At 40.8% G+C, this 27,911-nt stretch overlaps 1 protein-coding gene across 1 annotated transcript in view; it reads right to left on the bottom strand.

Annotated features, from left to right (window-relative positions):
• Positions 1-27,911, bottom strand: part of PPP1R14C (protein phosphatase 1 regulatory inhibitor subunit 14C) — a 113,877-nt gene that overhangs the window by 11,329 nt on the left and 74,637 nt on the right. The window contains exons 2-3 of the mRNA XM_039467924.2: positions 24,817-24,900; positions 22,759-22,791 (exon numbers count right to left, since the gene is read on the bottom strand). Coding sequence (XP_039323858.1) covers positions 22,759-22,791; positions 24,817-24,900 — 117 coding nt within the window. The remainder of the gene's footprint in view (positions 1-22,758; positions 22,792-24,816; positions 24,901-27,911) is intronic.

Genomic DNA, 27,911 nt, shown 5'->3' on the forward strand with positions numbered 1-27,911 from the left:
GTTGGGATTACAGGCGTGAGCCACTATGATTTTCTTTATCATTTCTTTTTTTCTTTTCTTTTTCTTTTTTTTTTTTTTTTTTTTTTTTTAGATGGATTCTCTCACTGTCACCCAGGCTGGAATGCAGTCACACGATCTTGGCTCATTGCAACCTTTGCCTCCCAAGTTCATGCTATTCTCCTGCTTCTGCCTCCCAAGTAGCTGGGATTACAGGCATGCACCACCATGTCCAGCTAATTTTTTATATTTTTGGTAGAGACAGGGTTTCACCATGTTGGCCAGGCTGGTCTCAAACCCCTGACCCCAAGTGATCTACCTGCCTCAGCCTCCCAAAGTGCTGGAATTACAAGCATGTAATTACACTGAACCTGGCCTGTTTTTCTATTTTCTATTTCACTGATTTCTGCTTTATCTTTATTATTTCCTTTCTCCACCTTGCTTTGGGTTTAATTTGCTCTTCTTTTCCTGGTTCCTAAGGTGGAAGCTCAGACCATTGCTTTGAGACCTTTCCTGATGTAGACATTTACTGCTACATATCCCTCCACCCCAGCAGCATTAAGCATTGCTTTAGTGGCATCTCACAAATTTGGATATGATGGGCTTTTATTTTCCTTCCGTTTAAAACAGCTTCTAATTTTCCTTTTAATTTCTTCTTTGGACTGTGGGTTATTTAGAAATGTGTCATTTAGTTTCTAAGTATTTGGAGATTTCCCAGATAATCTTTCTGTTACTTATTTCTAATGTAATTCTGCTGTAGTCAAAGAACATACTTTGTATGGCTTGAATTTTTTTTAATTGAGACTTGCTTTCCGTCCCAGAATAAATCTGTCTTCATAAAAATTCTGCATGCATGTTATTACAAACCAGGCTGTCTCCATGCCAATGTTTCACCACAACCTTTAGACACCCTCCTCCCGTATAACTTGTACATGCACTGAACATGCTGAAAGAAAGGATGCACACAAGTGGTTCCCTGTTGCAGGATATTCAAGTGACAATGATAAGTTATTTAAAGCAATTCTCTAACCACAAAGGACATGATCTTTTGCAACATTCTAAAAACGAAATCCACTCTTCTTTGAACTTTTGGTCCCCGGCTAAAAGGATGGGTGAGGATCAATGAGGAACTCCCTGGCGGATGTGGCACTGCTTACGCCCGACTGCTAGAAAAGAGAAGGAAACCCTGATTGAAGGCCTCCCCTGTGTGGCCTCTTTACATGTTCCTGTATTTAATCCAATGTAGTAGAGGTTTTACAGTTCAAAAATACAGATATTCTGGTTCATCACAAGTCTTTTCCCTAAGTCACAACGCAAATATTTGAAGCCAGGCCTCTGGATGCCAACTGAATTTGATAAATATGTACTGAGCTCACGCTCTAATCTAAGTAGAGGCTATGCCAGGCTCTACCCAAGTGCTGAGAGGCAGAGCAGAAGGTGGCAGAGGCCCTGCCTTCCAGGAGCTCCCAGGCCAGCTGGGAAAGAAGACACAGAAACACAGCCTCTGCCAACATAAAGCATGAGCTGCACCTGGGGGTGCATGGGTGCCCTCGGGCAAAGGACAGCCCCTGCCAGGCCAATTCAGGCTCCTCCCATGCTGCCTTTCACAATCAAAGACTGCAGAAGGCAGCCAGAGCTCTGAGAGACCTCAAAAGACCTCTGTGTTCATTTAAAGGCTATAGAATCAAGGATGACTGCTCTGGAAGAACCAGCTCCCTCTCCTTCCTTCTTCCCTCCCTCTTCTCTCCTCCCCCCAGCACTCCTTCCAGGGAAAATTTTTTTTTATTAACTGACTGCCTCTGCACCAGTTTCTATGATCTGGCCATTCTACTTTCCTAGCTGTTGAAATACATTCAGCTAACTGCCATAATTTGACAAACAAGCATTTGCCTTGACTCAGCTTTCAAGACAAACAGTCTCTGTTTTCTACACTGCCTCAGTAGCTTTTGTCCAAATGCATCTCAAAATCCTACCTAAGCGATCCAGGGTCCACACCTTAGTCTGCCTCCCAGCAGAAGCATTCTCTGTGGGCTGTTGTGCCCAGACCTGGGCAGGCACAGAACTGCAAGTGGACAAATCATCACATGTACTGCTGGTGATGAGGCTGGGGCCCTGTGTCCTGAGGGCTATGGATTGTACAATGATGCAAGAAGCAGAGAAACAGAAGGAAAAAGTTTGGATTACAAATATAGCAGGAACCTTTGAAACTGATGCCTAAAAAACCTAACGGATTTGTTCTTGTAAGGAAGGAGTCATCCGATACACACACAGTAAGAAGCAGCGTAGCCACATGCCTATGAGAGGGACTCTGGAGTCAGATGACTTGGGTTCAAATCCTTCTGCACCACTTAGAGATGAATCATTTTCTCTTCATGCCTCAGTTTTCCTCACCTCTAAACAGAAGCAATGACAATAAGACCTCCCCTCAAGGACGCTGTAAGGATTAAATGATGAGATGATTTACTGTAGGTTACATATTTGGGAAAGTGCTTAGATAGTAGTAAGTGCTGTACAAGTTCCTGATACTATCATCATCATCATCATCATCGGACTACACTGAACTTTCCAGTCGACAAATTCAAATCAAGAATGTGCTACTCTGACCACACCAAAAAAATGTAGCTTAGGCCAGGTGCGGTGGCTCATGCCTGTAATCCCAACACTTTGGGAGGCTGATGCAGATGGATCACCTGAGGTTGGGAGTTCAAGATCAGCTTGACCAACATGGAGAAACACTGTCTCTACTGAAAATAGAAAATTGGCTGGCCATGGTGGCACATGCCTATAATCCCAGCTACTTGGGAGGCTGAGGCAGGAGAATCACTTGAACCCAGGAGGCGGAGGTTGTGGTGAGCTGAGATGGAGACATTGCACTCCAGCCTGGGCAACAACAGTAAAACTCCATCTCAGAAAAAAAAAAAAGAAAAGAAAGAAAGATGTAGCTTATTCTCCCCACCCCCCACTCCTGCCCATTTTCACCATGGGAAAGGTTTGCCATTGAAGGCAGAGGAGAAGCATGTTGTATGACACCAGGTGTGACCATGGGAGCTCAGGCTGGGGCATGGACATCAGGCCGGGTGCAGCACACACGTGTTTCTTCTGAGGAAGCTGTCAGTATCCCGCCAATGTTTCTCCCTCAGTGACTGTCAGTTCTCCCAGCTTTAGATAACAGAGGCTGTAACTGCAGAGAAAATCCACAGCAGCCTCTCCATCCCGCCTGGCCACGGGCCATGGTCTGTGAAGCTCCTTTCTCAGATTCTTGCCTGGGGCCACTCCTCACCACAGCCTAAGCAACAGCCCAGAACCAAAATCAACACTCCAGAGCCACCCAGACTGGGTGACTTCCCCTCTCATCATGAAGTGCTCAAAATGCACTTGAAAACATTCCTTCAGTGGCATTTCCCAACAGCTCCCTCCTAGGTAAACACACACACACACACACACACACACACGTACACACAGCAGTACCACCTCCCTCTGCGTTCGGCTCCTCCTTCTCATGCTGGCTCCTCTGAGTCTTTGGATGTGACCGCTGTCACACTGCAGGTGAAGTTTTATCCTCCCACCAAAACCAATGAAAAGGTCCTCTCTTCAATAAACTCCTGGGCCCCACCTCTCACTTCAGTCCTGGCTCTATTTTGGGATCTGAGAGTGATGCACTGCATGCATTTTTTTTTTTTTTTTTTTAGAGACAGTCTTGCTCTGTCATCAGGCTGGAGTGCAATGGCACGATCTCGGCTCACCGCAACCTCCGCCTCCCAGGTTCAAGCAATTCTCTGCCTCAGGCTCCTGAGTAGCTGGGATTACAGGCACCCACCACCACGCCCTAATAATTTCTGTATTTTTAGTAGAGAAGGAGTTTCACCATCTTGGCCAGGCCCGAGACTATTCTTTCCCATGTGTGTGCATTTCTAGTTTGCTTGGCACAGTACCATGCTCTTGTGGGCACTGAATATGTCAGGGATTCAGACACAGCATATATTTACTGGGCACCTTTCATGTGACAGGCACTCTAGTTATTTTCACATATTGTCCCATTTGATCATTACAAGTATTATAAACCAGGCTCAGAAGGGTTTAGAGGTTTGCCTGAGGTCGCACAGTGGCTCCGTGGTCAGACCAAAATTCGAAGCATAGGTTCATATAAAGGCAAAAGGGACCTGAGATCCCCACCCTGAGAGGGGAGGGCACAATTCCCTTTGTCTGCACAATGCTGCTCAGGGTGAGTTTTCTTCATTATTAAGCAACTGGGTTAGGTTATTGTCGTCCAATTGCAAACTAAACTAAAATAACCGAAAATACGTCATGGTCAACACAGCAATGCCTTCATTTTTTACTACAGGAGGAGGGAAGAAAGATGTGCAAAGAACAGTGTCTACAACTAGACTGGAAATTCTCCTCTGAGTATGACAAATCTTTTCCTCCAGTTCTCTTCCCAAGGGGACAATAAAATCTTTGAGAGCCCCCAGTAACTCCTTCCTATTCTAGCTACCTTATAAATTAGAAAAGAAGAATTTTAAAAGGAGGGAAAACTGGGAAAAAAGAGGAAAGAAGGAGGGGAAAAAAAGAAAGGAAGAAGAGAGGGAGTGGAATGCTGACTTTTCTGCTTACTGAAATTCTGCCCAGGCAACCCCCAGAATCATCAAGGCTCTCCTCATCGGCACATCCAGTGCCCCCAGCCAGGTCCCTTGACACTGCTAAGGATCGCTTTCCTTCCTTTTCTCTTTATCACCTTCATTGAGGAATACATTATGAACAATAAACTACATCTATTTAAAGTGTATCACTGATGAGTGGTGACAATGGGTTATACCCAGGAAACCATCACTGTCAAGATGCAGCACGTTTCCATCAGCTGGGGGCAGTGCCTCACACCTGTAATCCCAGCACTGTGGGAGGCTAAGGCAGAAGGATCACTTTGAGACCAGCCCGGGTAATAAAATGAGATCCCATCTCTACAAAAAATTTAAAACATTGGCCAGGTGTGGTGGTGAGCACCTATAGTCCTAGCTACTCAAGAGACTGAGGAGGATCATTTGAGCCGAAGAATTTGAAGGCTGCACTAAGCTATGATCATGCCCCTGCACTTCCGCCTGCACAACAAAATGAGATCCTGCCTATTAAAACAAAAGAAAAAGAAAAAAACAATTCCATCACCAATGAAAACGTCTTATTCCCCTTTAGGGTTCAGCTGGTTCCAAACCCAGTTTTCTGTCACTATAAATTAGTTCCCATTTTATGTAAATGAAATCATTCCTCTTATGTATTCTTTTTTACTTGGCTTATTTCACTCAATATTTCTGAGATTCACCTGTACTAGATGCTATTGTGTGCAGCCATAGTTTGATCCATTTTTTTTTTTTTTTTTGAGACAAGAGTTTCAGTTGCCCAGGCTGGAGTACAGTGGCGCAATCTCAGCTTACTGCAACTTCTGCCTCCCAGGTTCAAGTGATTCTCTTGCATCAGCCTCCTGAGTAGCTGGTACTACAGGTGCATGCCACTGTGCCCAGCTAATTTTTGTATTTTTAATAGAGATGGGGTTTCACCATGTTAGCCAGGCTGGTCTCAAACTCCTGACCTCAAGTGATCCACCTGCCTTGGCCTCCAAAAGTGCTGGGATTACAGCGTGAGCCACTGTGCCCAGCCAGTTTGATCCTTTATATTGCTGAGGAGTACTCTATTGTATGGCCAGACCACTATTTGTTTATCCATTCATCTGCTGATAAATGTCTGCAGTTCTGACCATTGCAAATAAAGCTGTTATACATATATTTGTACAAGTATTGTTATGGGCTTTGTTGTTCTTTTGAGCACATATTCAGTAATGCAATGGCTGAGTTGTGTTATGTGTATACTTAACTTTTTCTGAATCCCCCCCACCAACAGTTTTCTAAAGGTATTGTGCCATTTTATACTCCCACTCTGCTGGTGGGAGAATTCCCATTCTTCCACATCTTCCCCAACACTTGGTGTTGTCAGTATTTTTCATATTAGTCAAATTCTAGTGGGTGTACTGTGGTAAGATTTTGGGGACAGTTTTTCAAGGGGTTTATCTACTTCCCTCTGCAACAGGGCCTGCAGGAACATTGGTTTGTTAACATTGTTTTGCTATAAGGTTGGGGAAAGAAAATAGTTTCCCCCCAGAGCCATTCTCTGTACGGGAGTTCACACGTTCTCCCCACATCTGCCTGAGTTTTCTCCGGTCCTCTGGTTTCCTCCCACATCCCAAAGCTGTGTGTGTTACGTGAACTGCCCTGTCTACAATGTCCCAGTGTGAGTGAATGTGGGTGTGGGTGCGAGCATGCCCTGCAATGGGGTGGTTTCCTGTGAAGGGCTGGTTCCTGCCTGGTGTGTGCTCTGAGCTGTCAGGATGAGCTCCAGCCACTAGCAACAATTAAATGGAAAAAGAAGGTTGAAAAATAAATGAACACAAATTATCATAAAACAAAAATCAAAGAATATGATGATAACTCAAAGGCATGACAATAAATAATGCAGTCCAAAAGTGCCTGGCCAACCTGCCATACTGGCTACTGATTATTTTGGAACCACGTGATGGGAGGAGATGCTCTTTATAATTTTCACTTTGCACACATTTGGTCCTGGATTTAACCCACTGCTGGTATGATCACTATCACTCACAGATTTGCCACAAATTGGGTGAATAATTAGCAAACTTGATTTTATTAGTCTTTCTTAAATGTCTATATAGCTCACATTTATTTTGATGTTTAATATTAGAAGTGTTTTAGGCTCTTTATTTAGAAGTTTGGAAATGTTTTTGAGACCAGAAATATGCCGTAGGAACTTAACTCTTGTTTATATCAATTAGCCTGCAGTCAAATTGGTTTTGCTTATATACAGTTTCATTTAAAATTTCAGTTTCCAGGAACCTACTGGCAATGTTAAGACTTGCTGTACATTCTCTACCTGAGTTTCTAACTGCCACTCCTCACTCCGCTTTTTGCACTCCCACCCACCACCTGCTGATTAAATGCTAGCCTCCAAAGCTCTGTTCCCAGGCCCCTTGAGGCACTCCCTCTTACCAGCCACACTAGTGATACAGATCTCATCTCTAGCTCAGGTTTCACCCTGACAACCAGACCCACATTTTCTGTAGCTACCAAAGATCTCCGTGAGATGTCCCGTGGGCAGATCAATCTCAAGTGACCAAAAGTGAACTAACTCACTGTTACTCATCCCTTCCTCAACATGTCCCTGCCCTAGACTGTCCATTTTTGTGTGTCCTGAACAAATCATCATCAAGATCTCTTCTCTCACCAAATTAACCTATAAAGTTAATGTAATTCTAGTCAAAATACAAATAGTCCGGAATAGGTAAGACACTGTGAATAAGATAATAGTAGGCTTATTGGACCCTTACTAAGAACTTACGATAAAACCCTAGTAGTTGAGACAAAATGCAGGGGTAAACAAACAGCTAGAAGTAATCCCTACTTATAAGGAAACTTGGCATACAACAGAAGTGGATTACAGAGCAGTGAGGGTACACTGAACTGACTGCTCAATAAGTGGGACAATAGGACAAGACATAAAATTAGATCCCTACCTCACACTATACACAATAACAAAATCATGAGGTAACCGTAGGTAAATCATGATTTACCTAGGTGTAAAAAGTGTAAGTGAAAACTTTCAGAGCAAAATATAAGGAAGACTGGATTTAAAATCTTAAAGTCATGAAAAATTTCATAAACAAGCCCTTTTTTTTTTTAAAGCACAAGCCAAAGATGTCATTAATAAATCTGGCTTCAATTAAAAGTTAAAAACTTCTGTACACAAAAGATAACACAAGTGAAAATAAGCGCCACAGTTTGGGAAAATCACTTTGCAACCTATAATAAGGTCAAAGGATTGTCATCTAGAATATATAAATAACTCTTAAAAATCAACAAGAAAAACACCAAAAACTCAAAAGAAAAGTAGGCAAAGATTTCAAAATGGAAATTCCGAGAGAAGAAAACATGAACACCCAACAAACATGTAGGACAAAAAAAAAAGTCTCAACCTTACTAGCAGTCAGGAAAAATTTTGTTGAAACAATGAAATAGCATTAGATTGAAAAATTGTTAACACTTAGCAATACTAGGTGTGGAAATCATGAGGTCAAAAGGGAATTCTTATATCCTAATGATGGGCATGCACAGTACTGCAAACATTTAAGAGCAACTCCATTTCTTAAATATTCTTTGGATAAAGCCTTGTACACAAGGAAGGCAACAGGTCGATAATAGTTATTTTATTGCACCATTGTTCATAATAATGAAAACCTGAATACAGCCTGAGTATCAACAGAAGAATGGGTAAACACATTACAGTATATAAATAGAAGTACTGTACAGTAATAAAAATGAATGGACAGCCTTCTGTATTAACATGGATAAATGTCAGACATCTAATGTTGGGCAAAATACACAAGCTAAAAAACAACATTTGCAAAATATTCTTCACACATTTACGATGCATACAAAATAATTCACGTGCATACTTGTCACCCCCAGAAGATTCTAAGAGTCTTACTCATCTTTGTCTTCCTAGAATAGTGAGTGCTTAAGAAACCACAGGTGCTTCTCAAAGGTTTGCAGAATAAAGGATTGTACAAACGAACTAATTAATTCCTGTAACTCTGGTATAAAAGTGAAGAAAAAGAGAGAGGGGATACCGAAATCTTCAAATGTCAACTGAGTGAGAAAAAAAACTAGACAAAGTGTCAACTGGCCCAGCAACTATGAAAGTTCCAGAGGTGCTCTTGGAGCACTGGAAGCTAGCCAGACTTGGGGTGGGGTTGAGGGAAGACACAGTGTTAGGAGAGGGGAGGGCCAGGGATATTCCTTTCCACTCACACACAGTAATACAGAGGAGACATTGAAGAAGCAATAGAAAGCCAAGCCACATTTCCAGGGAGCTTGGAAAACGGACTTTTTACAACATGCTGCTGAGAGACTTCTAAGAAAGAAAGAAGTCCAAGCATGTTCCTGAGGGGATCTGGGAGTGGCCATGAAAACAGAAGGACCTTTCTCTCCCTGGAGTTTCTGCCACGTGGTTCTGTCATGGGGTTGTGGCATCACAGTGGCCACACTCTACTCTGAGCTCTGCCCACTGCACTAGCCCATCCTGGGCCCTGTGGCTTTCATATTCCATCCCCAGCACCCCGCCTGCTCCAGCTGGCACCAGTGGTAGCAGATGGACACCTATTTTGTAATTATTACCATAGCCATCTATCTGGTAGCCTTCCCTATTCATTCAAAGTAATTCATCTGTTTCTCTCTTTGATGATAATGTGCTGCTTAAGAAAGATGGGCCCAACGGAAAGTAGGGAAGGGGGAAACCACAATATCACTACAAATCCCCATTCTGTGCATAACCTGTACTTATGTCATTCTTTTAAGCATTTTGAGTCATTTAAAAAGCTAAACAAGATAAATGGATATTATGCAGTAGCCCTTGCACTGGACATATTTCCTGAAAAAAAGAAGAAATGCTTAAAATCACTGCTCAGGAAGCAGTCTCACCAACAGCAGTGATTGTGTACATTTATAAGCTCTAATAAAGGGTGCCCAGAACTCTGGATGCTCACCCTGATTTTCCCAAACAACGACAACAACAAAAAAATCACTCCTTATGCAGAGGGTAGGGGGACAGGGGAGAGAAGTAGCAGATGAAGATTCCAAAGGCTGGGGATGCACGTGGGTCATGCAGTTCCCCATATGTTGCCTCTTCTTTGTGCCCCTGACCAGTTACTTCCTTCAAGGTGCATAGTCACAAGGGCCATCTGCACCCAGCCTGGAGTCTGGCTGCCAACTTACAGCAAATTGAGTCAACTCAATGTCAAGTTTCCTTTTAAACAGCTACCAAACACTTCTTCTAAAGACTCTGACATTAGCAGACAGGTGGAAATGAGGCAAGGTGTGAAGAGGGTGGTGGAAAGAGAAGAATTTCCAGATCTTCAAAGTTTAGATGAGTGAGGAAAATGGGCAGGTGGTGTGTGCCTCTTGGAAAAGGTGAAGATAACACCTACAAATTGTTGCAAATGGCAAAATGTCCTCACCCAAAGAACCAGCTAAGCATTTAAAAATCACACTGAAAACTGGACACAGCCAGACAGGCAGGCAGATGAATCAGTACTGATGAGCTCAGCTTTGGGGTGTTCCCCAGCTCAGTGTGACACTGGGTTTTGCTCCCAGAAGTCCCAGGCAGGAATCAGCTCCACAGCAAACCCCATCACCCATCATCCCTCACCATTGACACATTTAATTTCCCTCTTCTTTTTGGGGATGGGGAGTGTTTTTATCTTTCAAGAGGTGCATTTGTTGGCAGGGCACACCGGAACTGATCCTATTTTTCATTATCTGAAAAGAGGCTTATGGATCTGTTATGGGTAGGGGTTTGTGGCTGCTGCCATTATAATGACTTCTGCCAGAATAAATTCCTGAAGGTCTTAACTACATCCTGCTTTTTCCCCCTCCTTTAACTTAAAACCACTGACACTATGTTGTCCATTTATTTTCTTGACTATCTGTCTTTAAATAGTAATTGGTTCCACTGTGAGATAAGTCCCATTAATCTATTTTAGAGATTCAGTCCATTGTTCTTGGACTAATTTATTTTTTACCCAAATTCCAACCTCTATTTGTATGCAGCAGTCAGTTTATTAACCCTCCCCTAGATTCAATCTGACAGCATTTAATTTTCCCCTCACTTACTAACTGGTGTCTCAGAATCTTTGCATTTTCAATTTGGGCAATGTAAAAAAATTCACATATATCATCCACCACAGTAAACAATCAATAGAATAAATTTGGCAAAATTATAATCTCTCAGTTTAGTCACTGAGGAACTAAAGTATAAATAACTTCATCAAGATCCTAATTGTCAATGAGGGAGAGTATTATTTGCTATAAACACCCAAATCTTGCCTAAATAAAAGAAGCCCATTGCCTGACTTTTTTGGGACTTGCTTTTGATTATAACTCTTTTTGTTATAGACATAGAAATTAAAGTCATGTGTCACATTGTCTTTATTTTATATTCTTTCTTTTGTCTAGATTAGTCTAAGTACAGGAAGAGAGTATGAATCTGTTTTTAATATAGGGTTGGCCATTCTGAATTTAATGAATAAGAAAAGGCCATAAAATACAATCGATCACTTTGAAAATGCTAACCAGGCCCACTGCCCTTTAAAGCTGTGCCTCCTCTATTGTGTCTCATAAAAATAACAATCATTAATTATCAAGAGAAAGAAGACCTACCCAAAAGCAAGGCCCACATGGATTTTCCTATAATGCCATCTAGTTTCTTCTGATCACTGTTATTATTATTGTGTCATCACCATCTCATGGTAATCCTGCTTCTAAAAGTATATAGTAAAATATTTAACCTTCCCTCACCTCCTGAGAGGTGAGCTCTAAGTCCTTAGAACATCTGCCTGAAAAAAAAGAATCTTTGTTTACTTGGGGTATGGTGCCAAGTTATATAGTCTAATGATGTGACTTAGAGTAGACACTTTGGATCATGTGGTATCAGCTGGAGACAAGGTCAGCCACGTGAGTAGTCCACTATGTCTACATGACCAAACCTCAGTAAAAACTCTGGACACCCAGGCTCAGGTTAGCATCTCAGATTGCCAATACTCTCTGCATATTTGTCACACGTCACTGCTAAGAGAATGCTGTCCATTACCCAGGCAGGAGACAAGTGGAAGCTTCATATTTGTCACTTTTATGGACTCTGTCTCATGTGTCTCTTCCCTTGACTATAGCCTTTCCCTGTAATAAACCAGAACCATGAGTATAAACTATTTGAATTCTTCTTTCAAATTATCAAACCCAAAGTTAGTTTTGAGGATGTGTGAACTTGTGATTGGTGTCACAAGTGAGAGCAGTCTTTTGGACACTTCCCTAACTTTACGAAGAGTGCTGAATGATGGCCAGGAAAAAAATGCAGAGTTTTGCTTCATGACTGCCTGTCTTCAGCAAGCTTACCTAACATTTCTGAGTAACACTGATTTTCCTCAATTAAGATAATCTTAATCAGATTTATAAATATTCTAAAGTAGAGCTTATGCTTGGTTAGTAAAAATTCAGAAAAAGGCAGTGATGAGTTGACAGAGCATAGAATTTGGACTCAAATGTGGGTCCTTTTCCAGCTCTAGTATGTACAGCACTTTGACCTTGAGCAGATGAAGTCTGGTGCATAGAGTCCTACTGAAAGTATGTGAGCAACTATAATACTGAGACCAAAATACTTTGGGCTTTTCAGTAAAGCTACACGTTTCTGGCTAGTAAACCCCAATCCTTTAATACTTGCCTGCCCAATGACACTAAAACATTATAAGGCTTTTGTAGCCAGTGGCTACAACTACTAAAACATAGTTTTCCTGATTCTGGTCTGGCTTTCTCAATTCCTTCTCTATTCGGAAACATTGTTCTAAACGTTTTAAAAGTGTGTTTCCAACTCATGAATCTAGCATTCAAGCTCTGTTCCTCATCCCCGCCCAACACTGCAGTCTTTTCTGAGGAAACCCCATGAGAGGTCAGATGAAAAGGGTCTGACATAAGAAAGGAGTTTCCCTGCCTATGGATACACACTCAGACCCATTGGAATGAATAACATGACTGCTTCCTCTAGCAAGTTCCGATGCCCTAAAAAGCACATTCTGTCAAGCAATTTGCTTCCTAACTTAGAGAACCATTGAATAAGCTGGCAGACTGACATTTCTGTCCTTTTATTCCTATTTAAATATTCTTTGAGCACTTAAATTCCCACCATAGTTCACTGTGGCTTTCTAAGAGGTTATTTTAAAAATGGATGTAGAAGTTCCCTGCCAGGACTCAGTTCCTAGATTAGTTACAGGCACACAGATATTTGATACACATTTGTTAAACAAATGAATAAAGAGAAGATTGTAAAACACCAAGCTGTGTCTCTTTCAGTCACCACATGGTTTTTCTGTGTTGTAAATACCATTTATAGTCTCTTTCCACTGTAAACATTTCAGTGCAGAAGGAATGTACTTCCATGTATGCAAAAAGTGAACAATGACTCTAAGAAACAGGTTTAAATACCAAATAAATGGTTGGCAATGGCCATCATCAAAGCTAGTCAGAAAGTCACAGTTACCATGAAATCATGGCAGAAGGAGATTCTGCCTTCCTACTGCCAACATGAGAAGAACAGCAGAGCAGACCTGCCTTTCAGAAAATACTGCTTGATTTCTACTTACAAACCATATCACACATTGCTTTCTGGCACCAGTGTATGAACATGACATTTCCATTACCTGGTAGATTACTAGAACCCAGAAATGCCTCTTGCCACCTCCTCTCAAACTTAGTCATCCTGGATGAATGAATGCCAATCAATATATAGGCTTTGATATCGTTGCTTGTTGTCTCATTTGATACAATGATAGGTTCTATCTAAACCTCTAGTTTAAAAAATGAAACAAATTCATGGAAAAAAAAAAACCTGACATTTATCAAAGGGCAATGGCATAGGTATTGTCAACTATAAAGAGAGATTTTTTTAAAAAGCTCATTGACTAGACAACTCCCGAACAGACGGTAAGGCAGATGCCCTCAAGCCCAGATTAAATGCATTTTCTATTCATCCTCCCAGTACAATGGAGGTTCTCCTAGTTTGTAATCCGAAAATTGGAAACTCTTCAAAGAGTGAGAAAAAGGAGAAGAAGCTCCTCTCAAGTCTGGCTAGCAGGCTTCCAAACCCCGACCTCTGATTTTTACCATGTCCACTAGGCTAACACTATCAATCATTCAAATACAAGTAATATCCAAAATAAAATTACCTTTTTGCCTCTTGCATTATGTGGAAACATCCTTTTGCTACCTTAAGTCAGATTAATTTTAATATTCACTACATTAGAAATGGCATTTACTCAAGGAAAAAAATGAAATCACCATTCTTACTAATCAATCACTCATACATTAATGAGGTGCCACAGTTATATTGCTGTGTTTCCCAGCAGTCATATTCACTGTCCAGGTCAGGAAGATTTACATGACAAGAGTCCACAGACTGAATATGAATCAATCAGGTCAGCTATGGATTTGGGGGGAATAAAGCATATGAATCATAATGGGGGCACATAAGTCCCTTCCCTAGTGGGCAGTGGTCCATATAAGGATGAAACCACAGACCCAAAGTATATGACAGAAGGTGACACACCAAAAACAATATCACTTCTGTGAAATTATCCAATTCTTTAAAGACAACTCTTTAAATTTAATAATCCAAGAATATCATTATTGGTGAATCTGGACATTTTGCATATTTAACATGTGACAGGGAAGCATTACTTTATGCAGAATCAGATTCAACTAGCATACTAAGGACCTATTATGTGTGAAGCTTTATGTCGTGTGCTTTAATACATACCCTGACTTCTCCACTCATTAACTGTGTGAATTTAGACAAATTACAGAACACTTTCATGCCTCAAATTCCTTAACTGACAACAATGGTGTCAATCTATTAGCTTTGTTGTGAAGATTAAATAAGAATTCCTGTTTCCAGTCAGGTATGTAAGAAGTTTGGAAATTGCCACCCTATCCAAACAAAAAAGTAAAAAGCTGAACAATATCCACAACTATTTTTAGATCCACAAGGGAAGTGAGGTTGCTGAGCAAACAAATGCCCCAGAAGTAGAGGAACTGACAGGTGAATACAGAAAATCACAACTTCCTGGAACAGAAACTCACAAGTAACAACCTTGGGGAACCAAGGGATAGGTAGAAAAACCTGAACTGGAATTGACAAATTGCTAGAATCTCAGAGAGAACAAGTTTTAGAGATTAAAATTCCATGGGGATCCAGTCATGGGCAGAGATAGGAGCATACCTTTGTATGAGATTTACCTTTAAGAATTCTACCAAGTCCTCACAGTGAACAATCGAGAAAAATTCCCTTGAACTTCCAGCAGGATGAGAGAAAATGGAACCATTTTGAAATACACCAGAGCATTCTGTTCTTCTTCTTCTTCTTTTTTTTTCCAAAGTCTAAAATTTTATTTAACAAGATCTGTCCTGAGAAGAAACTATTTAACCAGAGCCTAACCTGCCAGGGTTTTACAAGAGCCTAAGTGACCTGGGGGAAGGGGAAACACCAAACTCCATCTGGCTCCAGCTATCCTTTCCACCTACAGGGGCATGGGGGTGAACAGGGAAGCACTTGTGAAGTTCACAGTTCAGGGACACAGGTTACCTATAAGACTGAGAACTAATCACAGGACTGTGGATGCTTCTCCTCTCCTCACATCTTACTACCACATGACTTAAGGCCTGTTTACAGTAGTTCCTTTTATGTAGTTCACCATGTTCAGATATCAAAAAAAATTGTAACACATACTAAAAGGCAGAAAAACACAGTTTGAAGAGAGTAAGCATTAGAACCACTCAGATACAGCAGGAATGTTGGAATTATCCATCCAGGCATTTAAAACAACTCTGTTTAATATCATAAGGGCTCTGATGGCTAAAGTAGACAGCATGCAAGAACAGATGGAGAATGTAAGTAGAGAGATGAAAATTCTAAGATAGAATCATAAAGAAATGCTAGAGATTAAAATTACTGTAACAGAAATAATGCCTTTGATGGGTTCATTAGCAAATGGCACACAGCTGAGGAAAGTGTCTCTAAACTTGAGGATACCTTGATAGAAATAAATGGAGAGGTATTCAATGTTCATAGATAGGAAGATGAAATATGGTCATTGTGTCAGTTCTTCCCAAATTGACCTACAGATGCAATGGAATCACAATAAAAGCCTGAGGATGTTATTCTGTGGATATCAACAAACCGATTCTAAGGTTTATATAGAAAGACGAAAGACCCAGAATAGCCAACACAATGTTGAAGGACAAAAACAAGGGTGGAAGACACACTACCCAACCTCAGGACATACTTGAAGCCACAATAATCAAGACAGTATGGTATTGGTGAAAGAGTGGACATATAGATAACTGGAATATAATAGAGACTCAGAAATAGACCAACGTAAATATCAGCTGATTTTTGACAAAAAAGTAAAGACAATTCAATGGAGCAAAGGTAGGCTTTTCAACAAATCCTGGGACAACTGGAAATCCAGGTGCAAAAAAATGAACCCAGACCCAGACCTTACACTCTTCACAAAAATTAACTCAAATGGATCATGTATGAACCTAATGTAAAATGCAGGACTATAAATCTCACAAAAGGTAACATAGGAGAAAACCTAGATAATCTCATGTTTTACAGTGAGTTGCAGATACAACACAAAATGGACGATCCATAAAAGAAAACACTGATAAGCTGGATTTCATTAAAATAAAAAATCCTGCTTTGTGAAACATGCTGTCAAGAGAATAAAAAGAGAAGCCACAGACTGGGAGAAAATATTTGCAAAGAGCATGTCTGATAAAGGCCTACTACCCAAAATATACAAAGAATCCTTAAAATTCAACAAAAAGAAAACAAACCCTTTTAAAGGACGGACCAGAAACCTTAATGGACCCCCTCACTAAAGACGATATAGATGACAAATAAGCAAATAAAAAGTTGCTCCAAATCATATGTCACCAGAGAAATGCAAATTAAGACAATAATGAGATATCACTACACACCAATTAGAATGGCTCAAATCCGGAACAATGACAACACTAAATGCTGGCGAGGATGCTGAGCAACAAGAACTCTCTTTGCTGGTGAGAATGCAAAATGGTACAGCTGCTTTGGAAGACAGTCAGGCAGTTTCTTACAAAACCTAAACATACTCTTCTTACCATACAATACAATAATCCTACTCCCTGGTATTTACCCAAAAGACTTGAGAACTCACGTCCACACAAAAACCTGCTCAGGAATGTTTATAGCAGCTTTATTCATTAATTGCCAAAACTTGGAAGTAACCAAGAGTATTTCAGTAGATGAATGAATGGATAAACTCTGGTACATCCAGACAATAGAATATTATTCAGCACTGAAAAGAAATGCTCTATCAAGCAATGAAAAGACCTGGAGCAAACTTAAATGCATATTACTAAGGAAAAGAAGCCAGTCTGTAGCTGCTAACTGTTTAAATCAAAATTTTTAAAAGCCAGTTTGGGCTGGGCACAGTGGCTCACACCTGTAATCCCAGGACTTTGGGAGGCCAAGGCGGTTGCATCACCTGAGGTCAGGAGCTCATGACCAGCCTGGCCAACATGGCAAAACCCTGTCTCTACTAAAAATACAAAAATTAGCTGGACGTGGTGGCGCATGCCTGTAATCCCAGCTACTTGAGAGGCTGAGGTCGGAGAATCACTTGAACCTGGGAGGTGGAGGTTGCAGTGAGCCAAGATCATGCCACTGCACTCCAGCCTGGGAGACAGCAAGACTCCATCTCAGAAATAAATAAATAAAAGCCAGTTTGAAAAGGCTATGAATTTTCATGCTGTGGTTATTCTGAAAACAGAAAGACTATATACTGTATAATTCCAACTATATGGCATTTTAAAAAGGTAAAACTATGAAGACAATAAAGAGATCAGTGATTGCCTGGGGGAAAGGGAAAGGGAGAGATGAACAGGCAAAGCACAGAAGATTATTAGGGCAGTGACCCTACTGTGCATGATGCTGTAATGGTGGATACATGTCATGATGAATTCAATCAAACCCGTAATCTACGGTACCAAGAAGTGATAATGACGTATTAATGTAAGTTCACCAGTTCTAACAAATGTACCTCTCTGTGGGGAGATGGTTACAACTGGAGATGCTGTGTACATGTGTGAGGTGGATGGGAGTGAGTATATTGGAAATCTGTACCTTCTAGTCAATTTCACTGTAAGCCTAAAACTGCTCTAAAAAATGAAGTCTACTTAACATTTTCTTTTAAAAGCTATGAAGAATTTACCAAATGTTTAAATTTTCTGAAAAAAGATTAAATGTGTTAATACATGAGATGTAATTAGATCAGCACCTGGCATCTACTAAATGCCTAGTGATGTTTTTAGCTATCATCATTGCTACTGTTACTATTACTAAAGTTATCATGTGGGCCAGGCTTAGTGGCTCATATCTGTAATCGCAGCACTTTGGGAGGCCCATGCAGGCAGATTGCTTGAGCTCAAGAGTTCGAGACTAGCCTGGACAACACGGAGAAACTTTGTCTCTACAAAAAATACAAAAACTAGCTGGGTGTGGTGGTGTGCACCTTTAATGGTGGATACATGTCATTATGAATTCATGTAGGGGGTCTGGGGGCCTGAGGCAGGAGGACTGCTTGAACCCAGGAGGTTGAGGCTGCAGTGGGCTGTGATTGTGCCACTGCGCTCCAGCCTTGGGCAACAGAATGAGACCCTTTCTCAAAAAATTAAAATAAAATAAAATTTTAAAATCATCATAGCAAATAATCCTTACCAACATGCAGAGACGTGGTTATTATTACCTCCATTTTATAGAGGAGAAAAAGGAGACTCAGACAGGTTAAGAATGTTGCTTAAAGTCATATAGTTAGTGCTAGCATTGGCATAAGACTTTTGACTCAAATTCCAGTATTCTTTCCACCACTCACCCTACCTCTGCAATGAGGAGCTATAAAATAAAAGTATCTGAATCAGCAAAGACATCTTCCTTACATTTCCAAGTTCCAAGTGGCATAACAATTGTAAGTAAAATAATTTTAATTAAAAACAGCACCTCTAGAGATGGCTACTTAGAACAGAACACCATTAATTGATAGGCATTTAGTTCAGATAGGGCAAAGTCCTATAAAGCACTAAACCTCTTGCTGAGTCAAGTAGCTTAGGAAGACTGGCAGATTGGAAAGAAAGAGCACAAGATTAGGTGTCAGAAACTTGGGTTGCATCCTGACTCTTGCTCACTGCTCTGACCTTATGGGCAGGCTCCCCAAACCCTCTCTACTTTAAGTGACGATTGTGAGGATTAAATAAAGTAATGCATGTTAGTGCAATGTGAACTACAGATCTCTGGAAAAATATAAGCTATTAATTGTCATTATCACAATCCAGGTGCCAGTAAAATCTGTTTCTTATTAACCTAAACTCAAAAAGTGTCCAGCCTTTTTGAAATGATCTGTTAACAGATAAGTGAACCTGAATGAAATTCCTCAGCATTATACATCATTTCCATTCCTAGAAATATGAGCTAAAAAAAGAACACAGAGATGTTCACTTAGAGACTCCAGCTCCTTTTTCTGCTTGTGGAACTCTGAAGACTATTCAAATACTACATCCTTTCATCTCCTAAGCCTCCAAGTAGAAACCAGATGAGAAATATTTTCACTGCGGTGTGGGGTGGGGTCAAGACCCACCATTTTCATTGAACTGCAATGGCTCTTAATTAGTGTAAATATTTGGTTCCCTAGACACTGCAAAAACTGGAGAGAGAACGGGCTCATTTCCATGAGAAAACGCAGTGCCTCTCACTGTTGGCTGCCAAGCTGGGCAAAAGAGAAATCTGCAAGTCCAAACTTTCTCACCCAAATAACCAAACCATGAATTTCTTCACTTAGGTGGAAAAATGAGAAAAAAAGGAGTGATAAGATGAGTGACTGTGTGTCAGCAGCTACCAGTTAGGCTTCCTCTCTGCAGCAACCCCTTCCACCCCCATATTACATGCTCATTCACCTGCATAATTCATCATCTGTCTTGACTACAATTCTATTATTCTTGTCTAACCCATCACACAATTTAAAATCACTTTCTAATATCTAATTAACTCCTATACTAATTCCCTAACTACCTATAAATAAAGAAGCTCTAGTCCTCAAAGAGCTAAGTAGTAAAGTCTCCTGCCTTCTCTCTGCTTCCAGAAAGCCTAAAGTCAGACTGTCAACCCTCAAATAGGGAATTTGAGGGTCAAATTCTAAAAAACCCAAATCTCTTCAGAGAAAATGAGCCAAACATTGAATTTTTGAGGAGCCCACCCCCTTCCATATGTAATAGATTAAAAAAAAAAAATCCAGCTTGCAACTCAGTCACTCCATAGTGAGACCCAGCAATAGCCAAGCAGTCCTGGGTGAGCATGGTGGCTCATGCTTGTAATGCCAGTACTTTGGGAGGCCGAGGCAGGTGGATCACTTGAGGCCAGAAGTTTGATACCAGCCTGGTCAATATGGCAAAACTTTGCTTCTACTAAAAATACAAAAATTAGCCAGGCATGGTGGCCCATGCCTGTAATCCCAGCTACTCGTGAGGCTGAGGCAAGAGAATCTTTGCACCCAGAAGGCAGAGTTTGCAGTGAGCCTACATTATACCACTGCACCCCAGCCTGAGGTGACAGAGCAAGATTCTGTTCAAAACCAACAACAACAACAACAAAACAAGCTGTTCTTATACACACAAATGCAAATCCACTTACTGCCTCCTCATATTCAAATGTGAGTCTGCTGTCAAAAATCAGAAAAGACATGAAAATAGGCAGAAAAAGGTAAGATTCAGAGAAAACAGAAACAATGCAGACAGCAGAATAATCTTAAACATAAAAACAACAAAAAACTTCTCCAGATTGTTATATAGGGGCTCCAGGAGAAAAGTCTGGGGGCAGAGGGATAGCAATGATGTGTTTGAGCAGTCACGAAATACATTATATGTTTGACAAAGACACTGGAGAGTTCACCAAAAATAGCAATTGGTATTAGACAAAACTAAAGACAAGAGTTACGGCTGGGCACGGTGGCTCACGCCTATAATCCCAATACTTTGGGAGGCTGAGGCAGGTGGATCACTTGAGGCCAGCAGTTCAAGACCAGCCTGGCCAACATGGCCAAACATCGTCTCTACTGAAAACACAAAACTTAGCCAGGGTTAGTAATCTCAGCTATTCAGGAGGCTGAGGCATGAGAATCACTTGAACCTGGGAGGTAGAGGTTGCAGTGAGCCAAGATTCTACCACTGCACTCCAGCCTGGGGGACAGAACAAGACCCTGTCTCAAAATAACAGTAATAGTAATAATAATAATAATAATAAAGACAAGGATTATCAACTCCAAGAGAAAGAAAGGGCTATACAAAAAGGAACCATAATCATATTTTACTGTTGGCTTAACAGTGAAAAAATTTGCTTAAATCATAATGTTATAAATCTTGACTACTAATTTAGCAAAATACTGTTAAGTAACTTTGATGAAGGTATAGATGAAAACGAATTGTGTCAAGAGTGAGACAGTGATCATCTTTCTCCTAAAGTCAATAAATGAAAAAGATGTAGTAAACGCATATTTAAGAATAAAAGAATAAATAGGCCAGGCACAGTGGCTCATGCCTGTAATTCCAGCACTTTTAGAGGCTGAAGCAGGAGGATAGCTTAAGGCCAGGAGTTCAAGACAGGTTTGGAAAACATAGTGAGACCCAATCTCTATTGAAAAAAATTAAAATAAAAGTAATTTAGCTGAGTGTGGTGGTACATGACTGTAGTCCTAGCTACTCAGGAGGTTGAGGTGGGAGAATTGCTTAAATACAGGAGTTCGAGGCTGCAGGGAGTTATGACTGCACCATTGCATTCTAGCCTAGGTGATAGAATGAGACTCTGTTTCTAAAAAAAAAAAAGAGAGAGAGAGAGAAAAGAAATAAATAAATAAAAGAGCAAATAATAGGGAAGGGAAACAGCCCAAAGTGCAAAAGTGTTGCTTATTAAAATACAGAAATATAATACATAAATATAACATAAAAGAGGGAAGGGACCTGAAGGGTAGAGAAAGTCACTGTTACCTTTTTAAATAAACCTTAGAATTTGGGGGCGAGGAGATTCAGATGTATTAATATGTATTTGTATTACATTAATTTAAACATATATATAATTTTTTTTTAAGAGATGAGATCACACTATGTTGCCCAGGCTGGTCTTGAACTGCTGGGGTCAAGTGATCCTCCCACTTTGACCTGGGAGTACAGGTGTGGGCCACCAAGCCTGGTATAAAAGTATATATTTTGATGGCTAAAATTAAAATTAAAAATCTCTATGACTGCAAGATGTAATCAAAGCTGGAGGTTGGAACAATAAAACTCAAACAGGTAACTAGTCCCAAACCAAGTCATTGAAATCAGACACTTGTAAAAGCACACTTTCCTCCCCCTTTTAATTAGAACTCTTCACCACCATTGCTTTGATGTTACAAGTAGACTCTAAAACATCTGATGGATCTTATAATTTCTCCAATTTACCACAGGAACAAAATACTTCTCTCACTAATATTTTCATAACTAATTAAAACCTTAATTTCTACTCTCTGCTGTCAGTCATGACAGTCTACATTAAATGCTTTATTTAGTCTAATCACACTGCTATCCATTTGTATGCTAATATTTAGACATAATACTTGATAAATATATAAATAAAGCACATTTTTTCCCAATAAAGGTAATTCTTTGGAAAGACAGAACTGACTTTAAGCTTTTAAAAAATACATACCAGTAAACTGACAGAATGTATAAACCAGTTATAAACCTAAAACTTTTACTAAAATGATTCCAAACCCTCTCACAATTTCCTTTGAAGTTTGGCTTTTATCTAGCACAAAGAACACAATCTGCTCCATTAATTTTAAGTATCTATGAACGAGACACATTTAGGCTTAGAAATAATGAAGTTAGAACTACTCAAACATATGCACTCATGGATAATAATTGCTAATTGGAACACACACAGTCAAACCCACTAATTGTGGTTTGCTTTAAAAATAGACAAATTGATTTAATAAAAAACCAGTTCAAACATGGCATTTAGGAAGAGTAATTTGTTTACCTCTGTTGGTTTGTAGCAGTCTACAAGAGCTTCCTAGAATTAAACACACAGAAGGTCAGTTTTATTATTTGAAAATTCAATATTATTTTTAAAGCAAAATTAAAAATCATTTTATATTTATAGTGTTATTTTATAATGGTAAATCAAGGTTTCACACTGTCTAGAAACACACTTCATTTCAGCACCAGTTGGTCGTTTGAAGATACTAGACGTTTAACCTTAATAAATTCTTCAGCCTGCACACACACGTGCTACATGAAAAGTTTTTTGAACAGGAAAAGATTTATTTTTATGCTACCATAGCATTGAAAACAAAATATAATCCTTGATCATTTGTTGTTGTTGTTTGTTTGTTTGTTTGTTTGTTTGTTTGTTTTGAGACAGAGTCTTGCTCCGTCGCCCAGGCTGGAGTTCAGTGGTGCAATCTCAGTTCATTGCAACCTCTGCCTCCCAGGTTCAAGCAATTCTCCTGCCTCAGCCTTCTGAGTAGCTGGGACTACAGGCGCATACCACCACGACCAGCTAATTTTTGTATTTTTAGTAGAGACGGGTTTTTGCCATGTTAGCCAGGCTGGTCTCAAACTCCTGACCTCAGGTGATTCACCCACTTTGGCCTCCCAAAGTGCTCGGGTTACAGGTGTGAGCTACCCTACCCGGCCCCCTGACCAGGTTTTGAATGCCTTGCTGGAGAAAAAAGCTTCTTTTAAAGAAGGACAGGGATGCGCAAGCATCCATCCGGTTGTAGACTTCAGAGAGATGTGGACTAACTTAGGAGCTCAAATCCAGGATGCCCTTCCACAGGAACCAAATACCCCTCTCCAGTTTTCCTGTAATCAATTGGGTTTAACCTGGCAGGATCCAGATGGTTTCAAACCCATCCTCTGGTCAATGACTTTGTACCTCCGCTGTATGCACATGCACATGCACACATCTTTCCTTTGGCTGCCAACTTGGTGGATATTAAAGTTGGGCCAGCCTGTGCAAGATGGTGGCACCCACACTGCACTCAGGAAGCAAGGGGTTTAAGTGCATTGCAGCCATAAACAGCTTGGGTCCTCACCTGGGAACTGGGGGTGGGGGCTGATGATAACTTAAAAAGCTCCTTTCAAGTTCTCGATTTTCAGAAAACTTTATGTCATTACACTTTCCACAGAACTGATACCTGCGTTATCTTTTTAAAATTTTATAACTAGGATGCTATTGTCTCCCAGCCAAATCTACCAAGAAGAAATAATTGTCATAACTGAGACTGTTTACCACTCAAGGGACGCTAGTAGTGCCTAATACATTAAGCACATTAATACATTATAATGTGCCCTTTGATTGCCATAGTGGCCATTTGCCATTTGTGATCACCAACAGCCATTAACAGTAATTATCAGTGGACACTAAGAACAATGGCAAGTCGAAGTTAATTGGTTTTAGAAACTCCCAAATGCAGATTTTAAAATGACAGATTTGACCTCCTGTGGAAAGGGAAATGAGTATTGCACTTTATTGCTCTCCACTAAGGAAGTATTAGACATCTCAATATCCATCGTTGTACTGGAATGCTATGAGGTGAGCACTGTCTATGAAAAGATAGCCTACTAAATAGAAGTATGTCATAAGCAACCATATTTAGAAATTAATTTTATGAATGATACAGTCCACAACTGCAAGACCAGAGCCCTGGGCTTGGATATTCTGGTGCCAGCTCAGTCTCTCTTCTTCTCATAGAACTGTGGGGCATCACTTCCCTTCCCTGGCAAGGGGATCTTTGGAAGCAGAATCAGCTGTTTCCCCCAAGAAAATGAGAGAAAATGAGGCTGGAGAAAATGATACCCATAAGGCACTTTGAGAACTGACTATAGTAAAGAGCTGCTTTATCAACAGAGAGGCAGTTTAAGAGGCTGAACACTTAGCTGCCCATTGCTTTCCTCTCTGCAGACAGCCACGGCCCAAGTCCTGGTGCCAACACTGCCACAGGGCGGAATCAGTTCATGCCAAGCTCTGGAGACCTAAACAGGCTCTCAAATATCCATGATCAGAAGGTTCTCGGTTTTGAAAACTGCTTACCTGTAACTTTGAAGCTCTCTCTTCATCGCTGTCTGCATCAAGAAGATCATCAATGTCAATTTCTACCTCTGGCATTTCTTCTTCCTGGGGGGCAGCAGGAGGATATGAAGGCATTTAATTTAGAAACCTAACCGTACCCCACCAATTAGGTTAAGTGGAATAAACAACTAGATCATCAATCAAGAAGGGCTGATGGATAAGCAGGAAGAAAGAGAGAGCTGGGGCAGAGGAGGGAAGGAAAGAGAGGAAAGGGGAAACAGGAAGAAGGGGTTAGGAAGGGGAGAGGGGAGAAGATAAGAAAAAGGAAGAAGGAATGAGGACAGAGGGAGGAGGGGAAGGAAGGAAGGAAGGAAAAGAAGAGGGGAAGGAAGGACAAGAGGGAGGAGGGGGAACAAAGGAGAATTAAGAGTCACAAAACGGTAAAAGTCACATTGCAAAAAATGAGGATTTTCTCCTTTTTAGCAGAAAGCTGCATCTGTAAGCATATAATGGGAGATTGGCAGATGACAGAAAGAGCTGGGAGCGTCCAGTTTCCTATCTAACTGCTACCCTTTGCTGGGTGATTACCCCAGTCTCTATTTGGAGGTCCACATCTTCCCTCACAGCTCTGGGTCTACGGAAAACCTGATTTCACCATAGGATTTGGGGCATCAGCATTGCCTTAGACGCAGTTACTGATTTAATAGATGACACGTGGTCCAACTGAGAACTAAGGGGGCTCTGGAAAAAGGCGCTCTTTCAACAAGAATGTCCCCTTCACACCCTCTGAACCAAGGAAGTGTGTGGCACTGGAAATTGCCAGTGGCCATCACACAACCCTGAAGAGAGGCTGAGTTTAGGATGAGGCTGACTCCACGGTGGGCAGAGCTGGAGAGAAGAAGAAAACAGGGTTCTAGATAAAATCGCCACATCCCTGCATCAAAGCACCTCTGAAGCCTGCTTGTCGGCGAGTGAGTCAACCCCTTTCATTGTTGCAGCCCATGTGGGCCTAGTTTAATATTCCTGCCACAAAGACATCCAGTCCAGAAAACAGAGAAGGGTCAGTTGGATTTGGTGAAAGGCCTCACTAATTTGGAATCTGACCTTCAAAGGAGATCTTGGCTATTTCTCATCTCTTCTGTTACCTAAGTCTTCTCTATACCTCTCAGAAAAGCATTTTAAAATGTCAAAATAAAATGGCATTTAAGAGAGTCCCGCAATTTTTCATTTCATCAGGAGTCACTGCAGCCCAACTCCTTCCAGCCACAGGGCTGGCTGAGGAGCGTCTGCAGGAAGGAGCTAGAGAGAAAGGTGTGCGTGTGTTTATCTTGGCTTCCCAGGCTGACTTTCTGAATGTTTCCCTCCTACTAAAGTGCATTTATTCATTAATAGTACTCAACCTTGTGTGTGCATGTGTGTGTGTGTGTGTGTGTGTGTGTGTGTGTGTTACAACACAAAAGTGAGGACCCTAGTATACTGAGGAAGTCAAGAAATGTGATGCACTATCCTTGCTGACATCAGCTCCAAGGGCAGGCCCTCAACAGGCAGGAAAGTTCCAGAAACAACCTCCCTAGTGACTTATTCCTGTTTCTGTGGAGAATTTCTATTTAGATCCTTTGCTTGGCTCTTAAGGGGAAAATCCACTTCAAAAGCAGCATTTGTCAACATGAATGTTTTAGATATCATCTGTGCAGTTCTGCCGAATGAGAGAAAGATTTTGTATTCCTCGACATAATCTTCATATCTGTACTTAACCATCATGTAGCTATTAATAGAAGCTGATGATGTAGAAACAGGAAGTTGAAATGCTTTGATGATAATAAAGCTGAAGGATGACCTTTCGGTGGTTAGGAGCATCGCTGTGCAAACATCACAGACTGAACGTACACAAACCTAGATGGCCTGGCCTACCACACACCTAGGCTGTATGGCACAGCCTATTGCTCCTAGGCTGTAAACCTGGACAGCATGCTACCATACTGAATAATGTAGGCAACACTAACACAGTGGAAAGTATTCGTGCATCTAAACATGGAAACAGTACCGTAAAAAGAGGGCATTATAATCTTATGGGATGACTGTCATATATGCAGTCCACTGTTGATTTAAATACTGTTAAATAGTATGCGACTACACTCGCAAGCTATAACAATGTGGCTCCTTAAATCTCAGGTAAAGGAGCTTAATGTCTTTTTTTTTTTTTTTTTTTTTTTTTTAAGATGCAGTCTCGCTCTGTTGCCAGGCTGGAGTGCAGTGGCACAATCTTAGCTCACTGCAACCTCCAACTCCCTGATTCAAGCGATTCTCCTGCCTCAGCCTCCCAAGTAGCTGGGATTACTGGCACATGCCACTATGCCCAGCTAATTTTTGTATTTTTAGTAGTGACAGGGTTTCACCATGTTGATCAGGATGGTCTGGATCGTCGGATCTCACGATCCACCCGCCTCGGCCTCCCAAAGTGCTGGGATTACAGGCATGAGCAACCAGTGTCTGCTATTTTTAAAGGAAATGAAAGAACAGTTAGTAACTAAAGCCCTCCTCAGAACAGTGAAGCAACGGGTTTCCCTGCAAACATTATTCAAATAGTTTTGATGCCAGCCAAGTTTGGTCAAATAGGCTTTGACTTGCATAGCCATGTAGAACCCCACCCTGCTACTGTAAACAGTGCTGCAATGAACATTCGGGTGCATGTGTCCTTATAGTAGAATGATTTATAATCCTTTGGATATATACCCAGTAATGGGATTGCTGGGTCAAATGGGATTTCTATTTCTAGGTCCTTGAGGAATCGCCACACTGTCTTCCACAATGGTTGAACTAATTTACACTCCCACCAACAGTGTGAAAGTGTTCCTATTTCTCCACATCCTCTCCAGCATCTGTTGTCTCCAGATTTTTTAATGATCGCCATTCTAACTGGCGTGAGATGATATCTCAATGTAGTTTTGATTTGCGTTTCTCTACTGACCAGTGATGATGAGCATTTTTTCATATGCTTGTTGGCCTCATGTATGTCTTCTTTTGTAAAGTGTCTGTTCACATCCTTTACCCATTTTGAATGGGCTTGTTTTTTTCTTGTAAATCTGTTTTAGTTCTTTGTAAATTCTGGATATCAG

This window comes from Saimiri boliviensis, chromosome 4, assembly GCF_048565385.1.
Source record: "Saimiri boliviensis isolate mSaiBol1 chromosome 4, mSaiBol1.pri, whole genome shotgun sequence".
Lineage (NCBI taxonomy): Eukaryota > Metazoa > Chordata > Mammalia > Primates > Cebidae > Saimiri > Saimiri boliviensis.